Below are 17525 nucleotides of genomic sequence, written 5' to 3' on the forward strand. Positions count from 1 at the left end.
GACAAGGATCATCTGCAAGGGAGGCCTGGTTTAACCTGGAGTGTTCACATCTCTTTTTTTTCTTTTCGCCAGGTGACTTCATACGAGGGGATGTATATGAGGACCTAACAAACTTCAAGGCCCTTAAAATGTACATGGAGCACCAGCTGAATGAGTATAACTCCACCCCTGGGGTGGTGCCGATGAGCCTCGTCCTGTTCAAAGATGCTATTGAACATGGTAAACATTGTAAACTGACTCCAGCACCTTGTACTGCTTTGTGTACTGTATGAGGAGGTTATTAGGATCCTGGGCCAGATGGCTAAAATTTTGTCTGAGAATCCAGTCTTCAGGTTAGTTTTCTGTAGCATTTATTGCCAGATCACCCAGTGGCAGCTGTGTCAACCACATTGGTGTTGATTTGGAGTCACATGTAAACTAGGCTGGGTAAGAACAACATATTTCCTCTCCTAAAAGACTAGATGGTGTTTTATGTCAATAAGCAGTAGTTGCCATTACGTTGGCTCTTTATTGAATATTTTTATTATTTACATTGAAATCAAATTTCACTGTCTGCCATGGTGTGGTGGGATTCGAATCCATAACACTGGAGTGTTAATCTGGACTATTATCTGCATTACCAGTTTAGTGACATTATCACCATGCTAATCTCTCTCTTTAGAAACTAAAGATAGTATTAGACCAAAGGAGGAAGAATATAAAGTTGCCAAAAGTTTTCATAAGCCTGAGGATTGGGAGAATTTTAGAATTTCACAAAGGATCCCCAAGAAATTAATAAAAAAAGAGAGAATAGAATATAATTATAAAATAGTAGAAAACATAAAAATAGGTCATAAAAGCTTCTGTAGGTATTTAAAAAAGAAAAGATTAGCCAAGGGAATCTGGGTACATTTTCGCCAGGGTCAAGAGAATTTAAATAGGGATGAGAGAAATGGCAGAGAACTAAATAAGTACTTTGTGTTCATCTTCACACACGATGCCATAAAAAGTCTCCCTGAAATAATTAAGAATCAAGGACCCAGTGAGAGTTTGAAACTGAAAGAAATTAGTATTAGTTAAAAAAGAAAGATGGCACTGGAGAATTTAATCAGACTAAAAGTTGATAAATCCCTGTAATGGATTACAGTGTTGAAAGAGATAGCTGCAGAGATGGTGGATGCAATGGTGATCATCTTTCAAAATTCTATCAGTTCTACAACAGCACGTACAGATTGGAAAGCTACAGTGCCAACCGAACTGTTTAAGAAAAGAGGGAGAGAGAAAGCAGGGGAGTACATATCTGTTAACCTGACTAGAATCTATTGATTAAGGATGTGATCATTGGTTGTTTAGAAAATAATTGTCTGGTGGCACACAGACAATGAGGATTTATGAAGGAGAAATCATGTGACTTGGTGATGGGATACCAGCTTCTGTGGAGTTATTTCATTCACAATCTTTGTCAATGATTGGGATGTTTGGAAGCAATTGGAATATTTCCAAAAGCCAGTGAGGATGTGAACTACACAGAATATAGAGGCTTCAAGAAAATTTAGTCAGGTTGAGTGGTTGGGCAAGAGCATGGTAAATAGAAACTAAAGGGTGTCTGGTTGTTCACTTTGGCAGGAGGAATGAATGTTTTAGAGTATTTCTTGAATGGTAAGAGATTGGAAAATGTTGATGACTAAAGGGACCTAGAATTTCTTGTTCATAAGTCACTCTCATGCAGCTGCAGCAAATATTTGGGAAAGCAAACAGTAATGCAAGAGGATTTGAGTGCAGGAGGGAAAGCGTCTTGTTTTAATTGTATTAATCATTGCGGAAACTGTACTGGAATATTCTCTGCAGCTGTAGTCCCACACTGTACCCTAACAGAGTGAGCCATTACATCTCTGTTGAACCTCAGCCAGTCTGCTTGAATTTGTGATCAGAGATAATGGGAACTGCAGATGCTGGAGAATCCGAGATAACAAAGCATGGAGCTGGATGAACACAGTCGGCCGAGCAGCATCTTAGGAGCCCAGAAGCTGACGTTTTGGGCCTGGACCCTTTTCTGATGAAGGGCCTAGGCCTGAAACATCGGCTTCTGTGCTCCTAAGATGCTGCTTGGCCTGCTGTGTTGATCCAGCTCCACACTTTGTTATCTCTGCTTGAATTTGTGTTCTCTTCTCTCCATTCTTATTTCAGTGACACGGATTATCCGTGTGATCAGTCAGCCACGTGGGAACATGCTGTTGGTTGGGATCGGGGGAAGTGGACGGCAGAGCCTATCTCAGCTATCTGCCTTCATCTCTGACTACAATACCTACCAAATCGAAGTAACTAAGGTGTACCGCAAGCTGGAGTTCAGAGAAGGTAGGTCTAGGTGTTTTAATATGTTAATCTCCTTCCTGCCCTCAGACAAAGGATCTTAATTCATCTCATTTCTCAATGAAAATGCTTGACCTAGAACCTCCCTGTCGTTCAAAATGAACCTTGTGGCTGAACGTACCAACAATTTGATGCAGACCAATCTTAACATGTACTGTGTTAGTCAATGCCAGCTAAGAGGTGGTAATGTTGACCAGGCTGTTTTTAGACTGTAGACTTTAGCTATTGATTACTGTTTAGCGATGACCAGAGTGTGTGGGTTAAGATGGGATTGGGTACAAACAACAGAATGAATTTGTAGATACTTTTAATCAAAACCTGGACACAGCCACAGTGCAGATGGGCCTTGTGCCCAGGTCTTCTGACCCAAAGGCAGTGTTATGACCCCAACTGATGCTATCCTCAGACAATAAGATCTCAGACAGGAAGTGACTTGGTAATTTACTCTTTACTAGACATTAACTCTTCCCTTTAAGAACCTGACTCACTGTATCCTTCTCCTTATTAAAAGTAGATTTCTGTACAGCTTTCCTACTGTAAGGTCTTCGCAAAACTAAAGCACCACTCAAAGTTAAAAGTAATTTTAAAATTTGTCTCACTCGCCCAAGCTTAAACAAGATAGCGAAATCTGGAATCTAACAAACATTTGAGGCCCCATTATCCACCATGTAGAATGGTTCAGTGGGGCAGGACAAGGACCAAAAGTGGGAAGTTCTCCAGCTGAATGAGTGACAGCGGTCATCTCTGTAGTCTAGCGCACATTAGAGATTGGTCTCATGGGCAGATGGTGCCTAGCACTTCATTACTTGAGGAGAGGAAGTGGAGACTGAGTGTATTTAAAAAAAATTTCTGTCAACTGAACTCATCTGTACTTCTATAGATTTAAAGAAAATCTACCGTGAAGCTGGAGTTGCAAATAACCCAACAATGTTCCTGTTTACGGACACCCAGTTGGTTGAAGAATCCTTTTTGGAAGATATTAATAATATCCTGAGTTCCGGCGAAGTTCCAAACCTGTTCAAAGTAGACGAGTTTGAAGAAGTGAGTGACTGAGCTCAGTAGTTTTAAATTTTTTTAAAAGCATTCACGGGATCTGGGAGTCACTGGCCCAGGCCAGCATTTATTGCCCAGAGGGCAGTTAAGAGTCAACCATGTTGCTGTGGGTCTGAAGTCACATGTAGGCCAGACCAGGTAAGGATGGTAGTTTCCTTCCCTAAAGGACATTAGTGAGCCAGATGGGTTTTTCCCAACAATCGATTGAATCATTACTGAATTCATGTTCCACCATCTGCCATGGCAGGATTTGAACCCGGGTCCCCAGAACGTTATCTGGATCTCTGGATTAACAGTCCAGCAATAATACTACAAGGCCATCACTTTCCCTTCAAATCTTCTTGTCTTATGCCCTCTGTAATCAGATTCAGCCTTGATTATTGTTACAGTGCCACTCTATGCACACCAAAACACTCTCTATTATTGAAAAATTGTCAATGTGTCTGTAAACCTAATGTCTAAAACATTCTTTGTTGGAATCCATTGTTCCATTCAGAACTTTTGTCAATCTCCCACAGGCTGAATGAAAGAACTACATCTTATTTTTTAAGATGATATTCATTGTCTCAGAACATTCCAAAACCAAGGAGGGGTATACACTCTTGTAATGTAGCAAAAGCATGTTAACCATGATGAATGCAGCAGTTCATCTGTCATATAGAAAGTTTACTATGTTAGTGGAGTAGGGTGGGGTGCAATTGAGAGTGGGATTTTCATTTGCCCTACGTACCTTCATCAATAGCCAGCCCATAAGGTTTCACTACATCACCTGCGAACATCTCAACCATGTCAGGAATTGGTAAAAGTGCGACAATGCATTCAGCCATTGAGAAACACTGTAACTAAAACATGTCTTTATTGGAAAACATGCTGAGGATGATCATCAGGACATTGATTGAGGCAGAAAAGAAGAACGCATAAAGACTTGTATTTCTATAGCTCTCTACACAACTTTATGATGTCCAAAATACTTTCCAACCAGTTAAGTTTTTTTTTGAAAGATCATGGCCCCTGTTACAATGTAGACAAACGATATTAGTGGTATTAATTGGGAGATAGATTTGCCTATAATACTGGTCTTTTTCAAAGAAATGGCCATGGGAAAATTTAAGATGTACTAAGATGGAACCTTGTTTTAACATTTCATCTGAAAGATCGCCCCTTTCTGATTTTTAGCACTCCCTCACTCCGGACCCACAAACAGTGAGCACTTCTCAGTACTAACCCTCCAACAACGTGACATGTCCCCAGTAAATAACCCTTTGTCAGTGGACAGCCCCTCAGTAAGAATGCTCCCACAGTGCGGCCCTCCCTCAGCACTGACCCTCTGACAGTGTGTGCACGTAAACACAGAGAAGGCAAGCCAATGGTTTCTGCTTGCTTTACATTTCAAGTCACTAGCTGAAAGAAATCCTTTATGTTGGTAACTTTTAACAAACTTGGGAATCTACTGCTTATTCACAGTGTTTTAATAATTTCTTTGCATGGGCCAAATTTAAAAAAAAACTTGCATCTGAGGCCTTGCTGAAAATGTTGTCAAGAGGAATGGAAATCTCACCAGTTAGCGTGGTGGTTTGGTGTAGCTTTTTCCCAGTCTTTGTTTATGAGACCACTTTGTTGCTTTGGATGGAGCCTGTTCTCAAAGTGAGACGAAGAAGCAGACCATAGTCTGGTGCTGTTATTGATCACTTTCTCTATCCCTAGATTAAAAATGCATTGTTAGATGCAGCCAAAGAAGAGTCCATACCTGAAACCAATGAAACAATCTTCAATTTTCTTATGGAAAGAGTGCGCAGTAATCTTCATGTTGTGTTATGCATGAGTCCTATCGGAGATCCCTTCAGGTAAATTTTGTTATGGAGAATGTGTAATCACTGGAATCAATTCATCATCGGAGATCAAAGATGCATGTGTTATTTTGGCACTGAAGTCCTTTATTCAGCATCAACCATGTGTCAGTGCTTTTAGTTCCAGAGTGCTAATGAGGAGAGCCCAATGAATTGCACTCCTTTGACTTGTTTAAAATCAACAAACTCATGACATTGTTATTGTACATGTGACTTCCTCCTTTTAGTTCTCTACTTTTATGGTTTAAAGTCTTTTCCTTCACTGCACCATGGAGCTCTTCTCATTATTTCATGTGGTTGAGTTTATCCAATTTGGATTATAGATGCCCGCAGTTGCCCTCTCATGTTTCTCCCAGTTGATGCTAGGCAGGTTTACTTGTCCATGAAACATTTGCAACCTGTCTAAATCTTGACATGCACACACCAATGGAGTGATGTTGAGCACTGGAACTATGCATTTTCATTTCAATCTGGAGGCAGCTCTATTTGTTGGAACCAGTGGTATGTGGATCAACATGAGCTCAGGTCACACACCCAGTTGCTGGCACAGAGCTGGAATAGTTCACCCAAATTTTAACCAATATCTCAGTTTGAGAGAGACCAAGTAGCGATAGTGGGAGCTTCAGTATATTTTCTTTTCCTGTGGTGTTCCTCATTCTCTCTGTGTCTGCCCAAGTTGGCAGAACCAGAAATCTAGCCAGGGAGATACAAAAGGCTGCAGTATCAATTAATCCTCCACACAAAGGGAGATTTTTTTGGCTTTGACTGATGGTGTTTAATGAGTGACAATGACTCATTCGCCACAAATCAATCTCTCCCAATTTCACCATTCTTAATTGATATCAACCATTTCATAATCTCAGCCACAGCCTGATCAGTAGATGAAGCAGGCTCAAAGCAATTTAAGTAGATCCCTTTGAACCGTATGTCAGCGCAGTTAGCTGCTGCAAGGTGAAGATGAATACTGAACTTGTCTTGATACTTGAGCCACTTTAGGTCAAATGGGTATCATCAGCTAGAGGACTTTAAAAGAGTGGTGTGCTTTGCCTGAGGATGTTTTGTCTTCTCTTTAACTATTTTAAAGGAATCGTGTACGCCAGTACCCAGCGTTAGTGAATTGTACCACCATCGACTGGTTTTCTGAATGGCCAAGGGACGCTCTGCTTGAAGTGGCCGAGCGATACCTGATGAATGTGGAACTTGGAGGATCAGAGGAGGTATGGAATTATTCAGATCAGAATGAGCTGTGGCCCCTTGTGCCTTACCATTCGCTCTCAGCAACCCAGTTAATTTAAATAATGATGAACTATACTGCTGGCATATCCAGTCTGAGACGGCTATGGAGCTCGACAATTTACCTCGCCCTATCCTTCCTCTGAACACACCACCTGGCTGCAGATACTGCGAAGTATCTATGGGTGAGGCACTTTGTTTCATCTTTTCCCCCCCTCCCCAGTGAAAAGTTTCTGCAACTAATTGTGGACCTGGACTACTGCTCAGGCCGAGAGCAACTGTCTTAGCATTGGCTAGCAATTGAACCAGAAACTTTGTAGACCTGTGTGGTTCTGTTTTACTCTTCTATCAGCTCAGATTTCAGGTGAGCTAGTTTTAAGGTTATACAGTGATAATGGGAACTGCAGATGCTGGACAATCCAAGATAATGAAATGTGAGGCTGGATGAACACAGCAGGCCCAGCAGCATCTCAGGAGCACAAAAGCTGACGTTTCGGGCCTAGACCCTTCATCAGAGAGGGGAATGGGGTGAGGGTTCTGGAATAAATAGGGAGAGAGGGGGAGGTGGATCGAAGATGGAGAGAAAAGAAGATAGGTGGAGAGGAGAGTATAGGTGGGGAGGTAGGGAGGGGATAGGTCAGTCCAGGGAAGACGGACAGGTCAAGGAGGTGGGATGAGGTTACTAGGTAGGAGATGGAGGTGCGCCTTGGGGTGGGAGGAAGGGATGGGTGAGAGGAAGAACAGGTTAGGGACGCAGAGACAGGTTGGGCTGGTTTTGGGATGCAGTGGGTGGAGGTGAAGAGCTGGGCTGGTTGTGTGGTGCAGTGGGGGGAGGGGACGAACTGGGCTGGTTTTGGGATGCGGTGGGGGAAGGGGAGATTTTGAAGCTGGTGAAGTCCACATTGATACCATTGGGCTGCAGGGTTCCCAAGCGGAATATGAGTTGCTGTTCCTGCAACCTTCGGGTGGCATCATTGTGGCACTGCAGGAGGCCCATGATGGACATGTCATCTAAAGAATGGGAGGGGGAATGGAAATGGTTCGCGACTGGGAGGTGCAGTTGTTTATTGCGAACCGAGCGGAGGTGTTCTGCAAAGCGGTCCCCAAGCCTCCGCTTGGTTTCCCCAATGTAGAGGAAGCCACACCGGGTACAGTGGATGCAGTATACCACATTGGCAGATGTGCAGGTGAACCTCTGCTTAATGTGGAAAGTCATCTTGGGGCCTGGGATAGGGGTGAACCCAAAGGTTGCAGGAACAGCAACTCATATTCCGCTTGGGAACCCTGCAGCCCAATGGTATCAATGTGGACTTCACCAGCTTCAAAATCTCCCCTTCCCCCACCGCATCCCAAAACCAGCCCAATTCGTCCTCTCCCCCCACTGCACCACACAACCAGCCCAGCTCTTCACCTCCACCCACTGCATCCCAAAACCAGCCCAACCTGTCTCTGCGTCCCTAACCTGTTCTTCCTCTCACCCATCCCTTCCTCCCACCCCAAGGCGCACCTCCATCTCCTACCTAGTAACCTCATCCCACCTCCTTGACCTGTCCGTCTTCCCTGGACTGACCTATCCCCTCCCTACCTCCCCACCTATACTCTCCTCTCCACCTATGTTCTTTTCTTTCCATCTTCGATCCACCTCCCGCTCTCTCCCTATTTATTCCAGAACCGTCACCCCATCCCCCTCTCTGATGAAGGGTCTAGGCCCGAAACGTCAGCTTTTGTGCTCTTGAGATGCTGCTGGGCCTGTTGTGTTCATCCAGCCTACATTTCATTATTTAAGGTTATACATGTTCCTTTCATTTTTACATTATTCTGGATGCTTTCTCTATTAACTAAGGTGTTACAAAGATCAGCAAAGATTGAAAAGTAGATTGAAAAGGATGGATTCTCTTCTCTAGAAAAGCGAGGGCTGAGGGGTGATGAACATAGAGGTTAAATTCTGTAGCTATTTTAATAATGCAGATATCCTGTAGATTTTCCATTGGTTGGTGGGTCACGGTGAGTGTGTGAGATCCAAGATCCAGGCTGTCACTAATAAAATCACAAATGAAATAAAAACAAAAATTCATCTGAAAACTCAGAAGCAACCCCTTTTCCTAGATGAGACTAGGAGTTTTTTTATATAGAGACTGTTTGAGGCAAATAATATGTGTACATTTAAGGGGGAGCTGGATAAATACATGAGGAAGAAAGGAATAAAAGGATAGGCTGAGAGGGTGAGATGAAGTGGGTTGTGGGATGATGTTTTTGGAGTAGAGACTACAGCACAGAGCAGGTGGGCCAAATGACCTGTTTCTATAGTGCATATTTAGTGCAGATCTCTAAAACAAGCCTTAAAATAGGAAGAGATATGAGAGATATGTCAGGGCCAGATGTTAGGTTTGAGGCCAAGACTTCAGTGCATTTCCAGGCTCATGTTTACAAGGTGACATTTGTCATCTGCCCAAGCCCTTACTCAGCATGAAAATGTTATTCAGCAAATTGCAATTGGAATGTGACACCAAAGATTACACCCTACCAAATAATGATCCAAACCAAGAGATTCAGTTGTAGGGCACAGGCTGATGGTGCAAGATGCCTGATAGTGTTGTAGCTGAAATAGGTGAAGAAGTAGTCTGCAAATAAGAAGGAGTGATATGGTGACCTGAAGCTCATAGAAGGTACAAAAAGCTAAGAGAGGCAATTTTCACTTTATTGCAGCCCCAGGGGCGAATGAATAAATGGGGTAATAAAAAATAAATCTTGATGGCAAATCACAGAAAGAAGCCAGATTATCTAAAGTGGAACATTTGTTCAGCAGAGTATATAGTTATCTTAGTCCTTGTTGCCAACCGTTCTTTCCATTGTTGTAGCTACGCAGTAACCTGGCGCACATCTTTGTGACCATGCACCGTTCAGTGACAACATATTCTGAAAAAATGTTGCTGGAACTGAGGAGGCACAACTATGTGACCCCAACCAACTATCTGGAGCTGGTGTCTGGTTATAAAAAGTAAGTGTCAGTAAATGCTGTGAACTCAACCTTCGAGCACTGTGACTGCTGGCAAATAACTTGTAAGAGAAGATTATAACCTGGTACTGAACAGCAGAATTGTTTGTTTTGCAACTTTATGCGCTATTTTCCCACTTTAGGGAATATTGGAAAAGTGTCATAAGGATTAGTGGGTTGAGTACCATCTGTTGCGAATGCCCTTCTGTGGCTCAAGTCCTGGAGCAGAGCTTTAGGCTGAGAAGCAGTGATCCTATTGAACTAGGATGAAGCTCTCCCACTGTGGAATAAGTACCTAAGTGTAAATGGCATAATCCTGATCATTATCTAATAATCTGTGTGAGGTTGAGTGGGTGGTACAACACATTCCAATCCTTAGCTGATATTGTAAACTACATGAGTGATGTTTAACCATGGAACCAACTGCAACAGAGTCACTGTGGGCTTGTTAAATTTTCTGGATTTTCCTAGTCTGTACATTATTAATTCATTTTTCAGTTTTGTGTTTTTTTTTTAATCAGCACTGGGTATCTTTGTTATTCCCACCGGTCGCCTTTAAATAGGAAATATTCTGTTTGCCAGCACTGTTAACAGTCACCGTGATGAATCTGAAATCTACAGAACTGAATGAATATGTTGAAATAACAATGTACAATACTGGCATACACCTATTTATATGTAAGGTGCTTCTCACTGCTACTTCTGCAGACGTACTATTCCAAACATTATGCATTCATGTGTTTACTATCATACACTGGACTTTGAACACTGAGTTTTTCAGTTGAAGGGACAGATGGCCGAGCAAGCAGAGACAGATTGCCATGCTAGGTGACTGCATTCACTGCAGTATCACACGTCGGACTGATTAAATAAGTCCAGTCTGCCTCATAAAAATTTGGTGATCTTTAAAAATCGATTTGCAGCCATGGGCATGACTAGCAATCAATCAATTATTGTCTGTCTCTCTCTAAGTGTTCTTCTGGAGCTGGTGATGAATCACCTTCTTAAATACAACTGAGTAGTCTGCTGGGCTATCACAGAGGGAAGTTAAAAGTCAGTCTTATTGCTGTCAGTTTGGAGTCACGTGTAGGCTAGACTGGGTAAGGATGACAGTTTTGTTACCTAAAGTAGAGAATCGGAGGAGTTTTTATTGTCTGAGAAAGGGTCACTTGACCCAAAATGTTAACTCTGATTTAGAACATAGAACAGTACAGCATAGTATAGGCCCTTTGGCCTCCTTCTCTGGTCAGGTATAGAGCAGCCAGTGGAAAAAGTAGCTCACTCCAGCGTGACCCAACTGTTAACAATATGTACAGTGTGTAGTGGTTATGATAGTGGACTAGTAATGCAGAGGTGAGCAGTTCACTCTGCATTCTGACTCGGACCATGCTGCAAGCACAGCTCCCTCATCATCACTGATCAATATCCTGGAGCTCCCTAACTTGATGACTGTCAATCAGTTTCTGAAGCAAAAATGGAAAAATACTCCACCAACAAACAGAATCATTCCAGTTGCTGTGTACTGGAGGTAGGGAATTCACTATCTCAGTGTTCTTTAACATAGGCCAGAGAAGGAGGCTGCCTTTTAATGCAGAATAAGAGAGAGCTTTGTACAAATGGGGCTTGGATTGAGACATAGAGTCATACAGCACCAAAACAGACCCTTCGGTCCAACAAGTCCATGCTGACCATAATCACAAACTAAACTAGTCCCACCTACCTACTCCTGGCCCATATCCATCTAAACCTTGTCTATTCATGTACTTAACCAAATGTTTTTTAAATAGTGTAATTGTACCCATGTCCACCACTTCCTATGGAAGTTCATTCCATACATAAATCACCCTCTGTGTAAGAAATTTGTCCCTCATGCCTTTTTTAAATCTCCGTCCACTTACCTTAAAAATGTGCCCCCTAGTCTTGAAATCCCCCATCCTATGGAAAAGACACCCACCATTAACCTTATCTATACCCTCTATACCCGACCTGGGGAATAGTTAACGTTTTAAGGAGTGGGAGAAGCAGAAGAGAGTCAAACGCCCCTTCATTGATGGGTCTCACTCCGAGGAGCTTTCAGAATTTGACCTCTTTTTCTGCAAGATTAAAGCAGTCATTGACAAACCTGCGTAACACAGGAGATATCATTCAGTAGTTCAATCAGAAGAAAGATCAAGGGGGAGAAAAAAAAGCTCTGCACAAAAAGTGGATGGTCTCCTGAAGTGAGCTGCTATTGTGAGGGAAATCATTTGCTGAACATTACAAGAATAATTATGGTTCATCTTATGCCCGAACATAAAGTCTTATTCAACTGCAGTGAATGCCGAGAGTGGTCTTGGTCTTTTTGAACCCTCCATTTGGGTTCCATTTGTCTGAAGCTTACTATAATGTAGAGTGTTTTTTGCTGCATGAATTGCTGACTCCCTGCTGCCAGGATATTTCCTGACACGTATCCTTGCACTTTAATGCTGCTGTGTTAAGCTCCTTCCAACTTAAGTTGAATAACTGCAAGAAATCTATTAGCCCTTAAAGGAGAAGGGACATCTTACATGTGCAAGGTATACAACATGCCACCTTGATTTAAATAAAAGCTCTCATACAGTGCCAACAGTCAAAGTACTTCTCTCAGTGAATTACTTCGCTGGTACGTTCTGACTGCAGGTTATGGTCATATGGCTCCACTGGGTCACAGAGTAACAGATCCACTCAAGTCCCGGGTCCCACGACATCAGCAGGGCAGGCAACCCTTTTTAGATGTGACAGTGCACAGTCTGCATAAACTTCAAGTTCAAATTAGCAGAGGCAGCATTGTATGAAACAATCCTTGCTGAACCTCTGTGGCTGCAGAGTACAAACAGGGCATGGCCTGGAGTGATAGAATAAAATGCTGGGCTGATTCCATGTCCAGATGGGCAGTTGTTTGAGGCTGTGTGCAGTACATTCAGCAGTTTGGGCATTACTGCATCCTTCACTGTCAGTGCTGTCACTGGAGAGGTGAGCTACAAGCAGCCCAGGTGACAATGGAGGCTGATCCCACCACTTCCTGACACATGTCTGCCTTTAATTGCAGCAATCTAGATAGCAGCAGTTCTAGCGTCATTTTACCATCCTGTTTGTCCCATGGTCAGGCGCACAGACCTTACCATGTCCCAGGGCCACATGTTCACTCACCCTGTGCTGATGTTGGGACATTTTCTTGTTTTCAAGGCTCCTGGAGGAGAAACGCATAGAACTGAGTACTCAGGCCAACAAGCTGCGGAATGGGCTGTCTAAGATTGACGACACCCGTGATAAGGTGGAGGTGATGTCTGTCGAGCTGGAGGAAGCCAAAATGAAAGTGGCTGAGTTCCAGAAGCAGTGCGAGGAGTACCTGGTGATCATTGTGCAGCAGAAACGTGAAGCTGACGAGCAGCAGAAGGTGAGAGAAGCAAATCTCCTTCTTCACTATTCCCAGGAGTAACACCCCTGCTGTGATTCTGCAGCAGTGAAAGTGTGCCTCGTTATTCCGCAGTCATCGCTTAGCTCCAAACTTAGTGCTGGGGCTGCAAGTGGATTTGCTCTGATCCTCTGTTTTCCAGGGTGTAAATCCTCTAAACATCCTTCTTTATACTTACACTCTTATCTATTCAGACTCCCCACAATTCTGTTACCTTGATCCTCACCATAATGTAACAGTCCCTTTGCTTTATTTTCATGATTCTTGCCCTCATCTTCAAATAAGCCCTTGGCCTCACTCCACCGTATGTTGTTGATTCCTTCAGCTCTGTGCTCCTGCTTATCCTCATTGGTCCCCTGTTCCCTAACCATGTCAAGCAGCAACACTTCTATCCCTCTGAAACCCCTTCCTGGGTTAAAGGAGATGCGGTAAAGATCTACAAAAAATTTTTAATCTGACTGTTCTTAATTGTTTTCAAAACAATCTCCTCCTGTTCCTTCAGCTCAGTGCCTGCTTTGTCCTTCAATTTGTAAAACTCCCTGGGTTATCTGTCTGGTGTGAGGAACACCACATCAGTCACAGTTATTGTTGCTGCTTCTGCATAGTATTCTGCAAATAACTCACATAAAATTGGTTTGCAGGCTCAGCAAGTAATTAGGAAGGCAAATGGAATATTGTTGTTGATTGCAAAAAGAATGGAATATAAAGGCAAGTTTTACTGCAGTCATACAGAACATTGATAAGACCAATGTGTACAGCGTACAGATTTGGTCTGCTTGTCTTCTAAAAAGAATAATTGCTTCAGACGCAGTTCAGAAAATGTTTGCCATGATATGGAAGTGCCGGTGTTGTACTGGGCTGGACAGGGTCAGAAATCACATGATACCAGGCTATAGTCCATTAGGTTTATTTGAAATCACAAGCTTTCAGAGTGCTGTACCTTCTTCAAATCTGAAAGCTTGTGATTTCAAATAAACCTGTTGGGCTATAACCTGGTGTCGTGTGAATTCTGTAAAGGTTCTTTCAACTCCCTCCTATGATTAAGAGTTTATCTTATGAAGAAAAATTGAGTATGTTGGGCCTGTAACCATTGAAGTTTAGAAGAACGAGGGGATTGGATAGGCTGCACAGCTTAAAATGAACATTGGCAAGACAGGAAATTGGAATTGAGACTACAACCAGATCAGCCACTAAATTCCTGAATGATGCAGCAGGCTTAAAGATCCAAGTGGCTCCAAAGTCATACATTCCTGTCTCCTATGTGACAGCATGGACTCTTACTGTGGAAGTGACATGAGAGAAAGAGAAATTAGAATATTTCCTTCCTGAAGAGATAGTGGGAACTGCACATATAGGGAGCATAGGTGGCCAGTGATATGAATCAACCAAAGTCAGTGAATGAATGCTGGAGCATCGGACTTTAATTCAAAGTAACTAGAATTGAAACTGTAAATTGAGACTGTGATACCTGGTTACATAAAGACTTATTTAAGACCATTATCGAATAACTACACTCAGTTCTAGGCTGAGCGCCTTACAAAGACATTGGCCTGGAGGGAATACATGACAGATTCATCAGAAAGAATTTGGCCTCACAGACGTTACTGATGAGAGTAATTTTCACAAACAGCCAGTGTTTGTTTCAGTTTAGAAAGTTGACAGACAATTTCAACAAAGTGTTTGAAATGGATGGATTTGACAAGGTGGAGGGAGAGAATGTAAGACAATAAAATTCGAGCCAGGCCATTCAGAAGTGATGTCAGGAATCACTACTTCAGACAAAGGGGTGTGGAAATCTGGAACTGTGTCCTGAATGAATTGTGGATGTTAGAGATAAATCGAAAATAGATTTGTTTTTTGTCTAGGATTATTAGAGGATGTGGATTGCAGATGCACGTCAATCATAGACAATAGGTGCAGGAGTGGGCCATTCGGCCCTTCGAGCCAGCACCACCATTCATTATGATCATGGCTGATCATCCACAATCAGTATCCTATTCCTGCCTTATGTTCATATTGAGTGAAAAAACAAACTTAATGGGCCTCCTGTTGTTCCTCTGAATAGTCTTGCAGGTGTCTGAACCGATATGTTTCTACTTCCCATGTGAGTGCATGCATACCTTCCAGCCACAGTCATTGCCAAGGCAACAGGAGGCTAACCTATACTGGAAACTGAGCCCAAATGTACTGTTCCACTCTTGCTGTGTCAGCTGACAGTCTGCCTGGTACTGGAAAGTGGGCGTCCGGGTTTCTATTTTACTGTAATCTGTTCACTGTCCTGGTGGTGTCATTAAATAAACTTAATTTCTGTCCGTACAGACTGTAAGCTCCCATAGTGAGAAAATTTCAGCAGAAGAAATAAAATGCAAAATAATGGCAGAAGGCGCTCAAAAGGAACTGGATGAGGCCATGCCAGCTCTGCAGGAGGCAACCAAGGTACAAAACTGACAAGAAATGATAAATAACTTACTTGTGAAACCTCCCTCATCTGTGCTTTCTCACCCTCTGTTGTGGAGTGTCACGTTGGGTTATGTATCAGCTTGGCTCCACTAGTGGCAGTCTCACCCCTGGGGTGAAAGGTTGCTTGTTCAATTTCCCACATCCAGAGTTTGAGCTGAGGGAGTGCTGCATCAGCAGAAACCACTGCCCCTTTGGATGGAGGAGGTGAAGCAGAGATCCCAGTCTGCTAAGCCAGTTATTTCGTTTCTGCTACACCGTCACTTAGTAATCAAGGATGTTGAGCAGAAATGTGCATGTGATACAGGCAGAAGAATCACGTGGATGCAGAACTGTGCACAAAACTACACGCTGGGGGACAAGGAGGTGAGAACAGTTTGTTGCACTTGCAGTGTTTTGATCAAACTAACTGCAAGCAAAACACCAAACGTATGTGGCACAGTGGCTCAGTGGTTAGCACTGCTGCCTTACCCTGCCAGGGACCCGGGTTTGATTCCAGCTTTGGGTGATTGTCTGTGCAGAGTTTGTACTTTCTCTCTGTGTCTGTGGGTTTCCTCTAAGTTCTCTGACTTCCTGCCATAGTCCAAAGATGTGCAGGTAAGGGTGGATTGCCCATGCTAAATTTCCCTGTAGTGTCGAGAGATGTGCAGTCTAGGTGGCTTAGCCATGGGAAATGCAGGGTGATAGCATAGGGGTGTGGGTCTGCGTGAAATGCTCTTGAGAGTGTTGGAGTGGACTTGGGCCAAATGGCCTGCTTCCACACTTCAGGGATTCTATGTATTATTAAAATATTCAACCTAAATTTTTAGCACTCCATTACATAATTTTGTGGCCAGTCTCTGAAAGCACCAACCATTTAGCCCTGTTTCCCCAGTCTTCCCTTGTCTTTTGCAGAGATTTCCCTCTCAGATGTTTATTCAATAGCCCTCCAAAGTTACAGATGAATTTGCTTCCACCACCGTTTGCATTCAGTGTTCCAGATCACAACACCTTGGATTACAAAACATCTTCATCTACCCATATTGTTGTTATCTTTAATTACCGCCCTACCAGTCTACTCTCGATCATTAGTAAAGTGATGGAAGGTGTCAGTACAGTGCTGTCAAGCAGCACCTCCTCAGAAATAACCTGCTCAGTCACACTCAGTTTGAATGCTGCCAAGGCCACTCAGCTCCTGATCTCGTTACAGCCTTGCTTCAAATATGGACAAAAGAGCTGAATTCCAGAGGTGTGGTGAGAGTGACAGTCTTTGACATCAAGGCTACATTTGACTGAGTGAGGCATCGAAGAGCCCGAGCAAAACTGGAATCAATGCATATCGGGGGCAAACACTCCAGTGGTTAGAGTCAAATCTGACACATAGGAAGATGGTTGTGGGAGGTCAATCATCTCAGCTCCAGGACATCTCTGCAGGAGCTCCTCAGGGTAGTGTCCTAGGCCTAACCATCTTCAGCTGCCTCATCAATGACCTTCCCTCCATCATAAGGTCAGAAGTGGGAATGTTCGCCGATGATTCCACAATGTTCAGCTCCATTCGTGACTCCTCAGATACTGAAGAATTCAATGTTCAAAAGCAACAAGATCTGGACAATATCCAGGCCTGTGCTGACAAGCAGCAAGTGACATTCGCGCCACACAAAGCCCAGGCTATAACCATCACCAATAAGAGACAATTTAACCACTGCCCCTTGACATTCAATGGTGTTACCATCACTGAATCCCCTGCTATCAACATCCTGAGGGGTTACCACGTGACCAGGAACTCAAAGGTCTCACCACATTAACAGAGTAGCTACAAGAACAGGTCAGACATGAGGAATACTGCGGCAAATATCTCCCCTCCTGACTCCTCGAAGCTTGTCCCACCATCGACAAAGCGCAAGTCAGGAGTGTGACGGAATACTCCCCACTTGCTCCCAGATGAAGGCAGCTCCAACAACACTTGAGAAGCTCGACACCATCCAGGACAAACCACCACCCGCTCGATTGGCACCACATCCACAAACATCCCACTCCCTCCCCCCACCGACGCTCAGAAGCAGCAGTGTGTACCGTCTGCAAGAGGCACTGCAGAAATTCACCAAAAATCCTCAGACAGTACCTTCCAAACCCACGACAACTTCCATCTATAAGGACAAGGGCAGCAGATATATGGGAC

General features: G+C 43.4%; 1 protein-coding gene across 2 annotated transcripts in view; it reads left to right on the plus strand.

Annotated features, from left to right (window-relative positions):
- The window catches only part of dnah2 (dynein, axonemal, heavy chain 2), a 184351-nt gene that overhangs the window by 107345 nt on the left and 59481 nt on the right, over nucleotides 1-17525 (plus strand). For both annotated transcript variants that reach the window (XM_059642660.1, XM_059642659.1), the window contains exons 55-62: nucleotides 73-219; nucleotides 2167-2334; nucleotides 3230-3390; nucleotides 5107-5246; nucleotides 6334-6466; nucleotides 9341-9480; nucleotides 12682-12892; nucleotides 15230-15346. In XM_059642660.1, coding sequence (XP_059498643.1) covers nucleotides 73-219; nucleotides 2167-2334; nucleotides 3230-3390; nucleotides 5107-5246; nucleotides 6334-6466; nucleotides 9341-9480; nucleotides 12682-12892; nucleotides 15230-15346 — 1217 coding nt within the window. The remainder of the gene's footprint in view (nucleotides 1-72; nucleotides 220-2166; nucleotides 2335-3229; nucleotides 3391-5106; nucleotides 5247-6333; nucleotides 6467-9340; nucleotides 9481-12681; nucleotides 12893-15229; nucleotides 15347-17525) is intronic.

Source organism: Stegostoma tigrinum, chromosome 45 (genome assembly GCF_030684315.1).
Source record: "Stegostoma tigrinum isolate sSteTig4 chromosome 45, sSteTig4.hap1, whole genome shotgun sequence".
Lineage (NCBI taxonomy): Eukaryota > Metazoa > Chordata > Chondrichthyes > Orectolobiformes > Stegostomatidae > Stegostoma > Stegostoma tigrinum.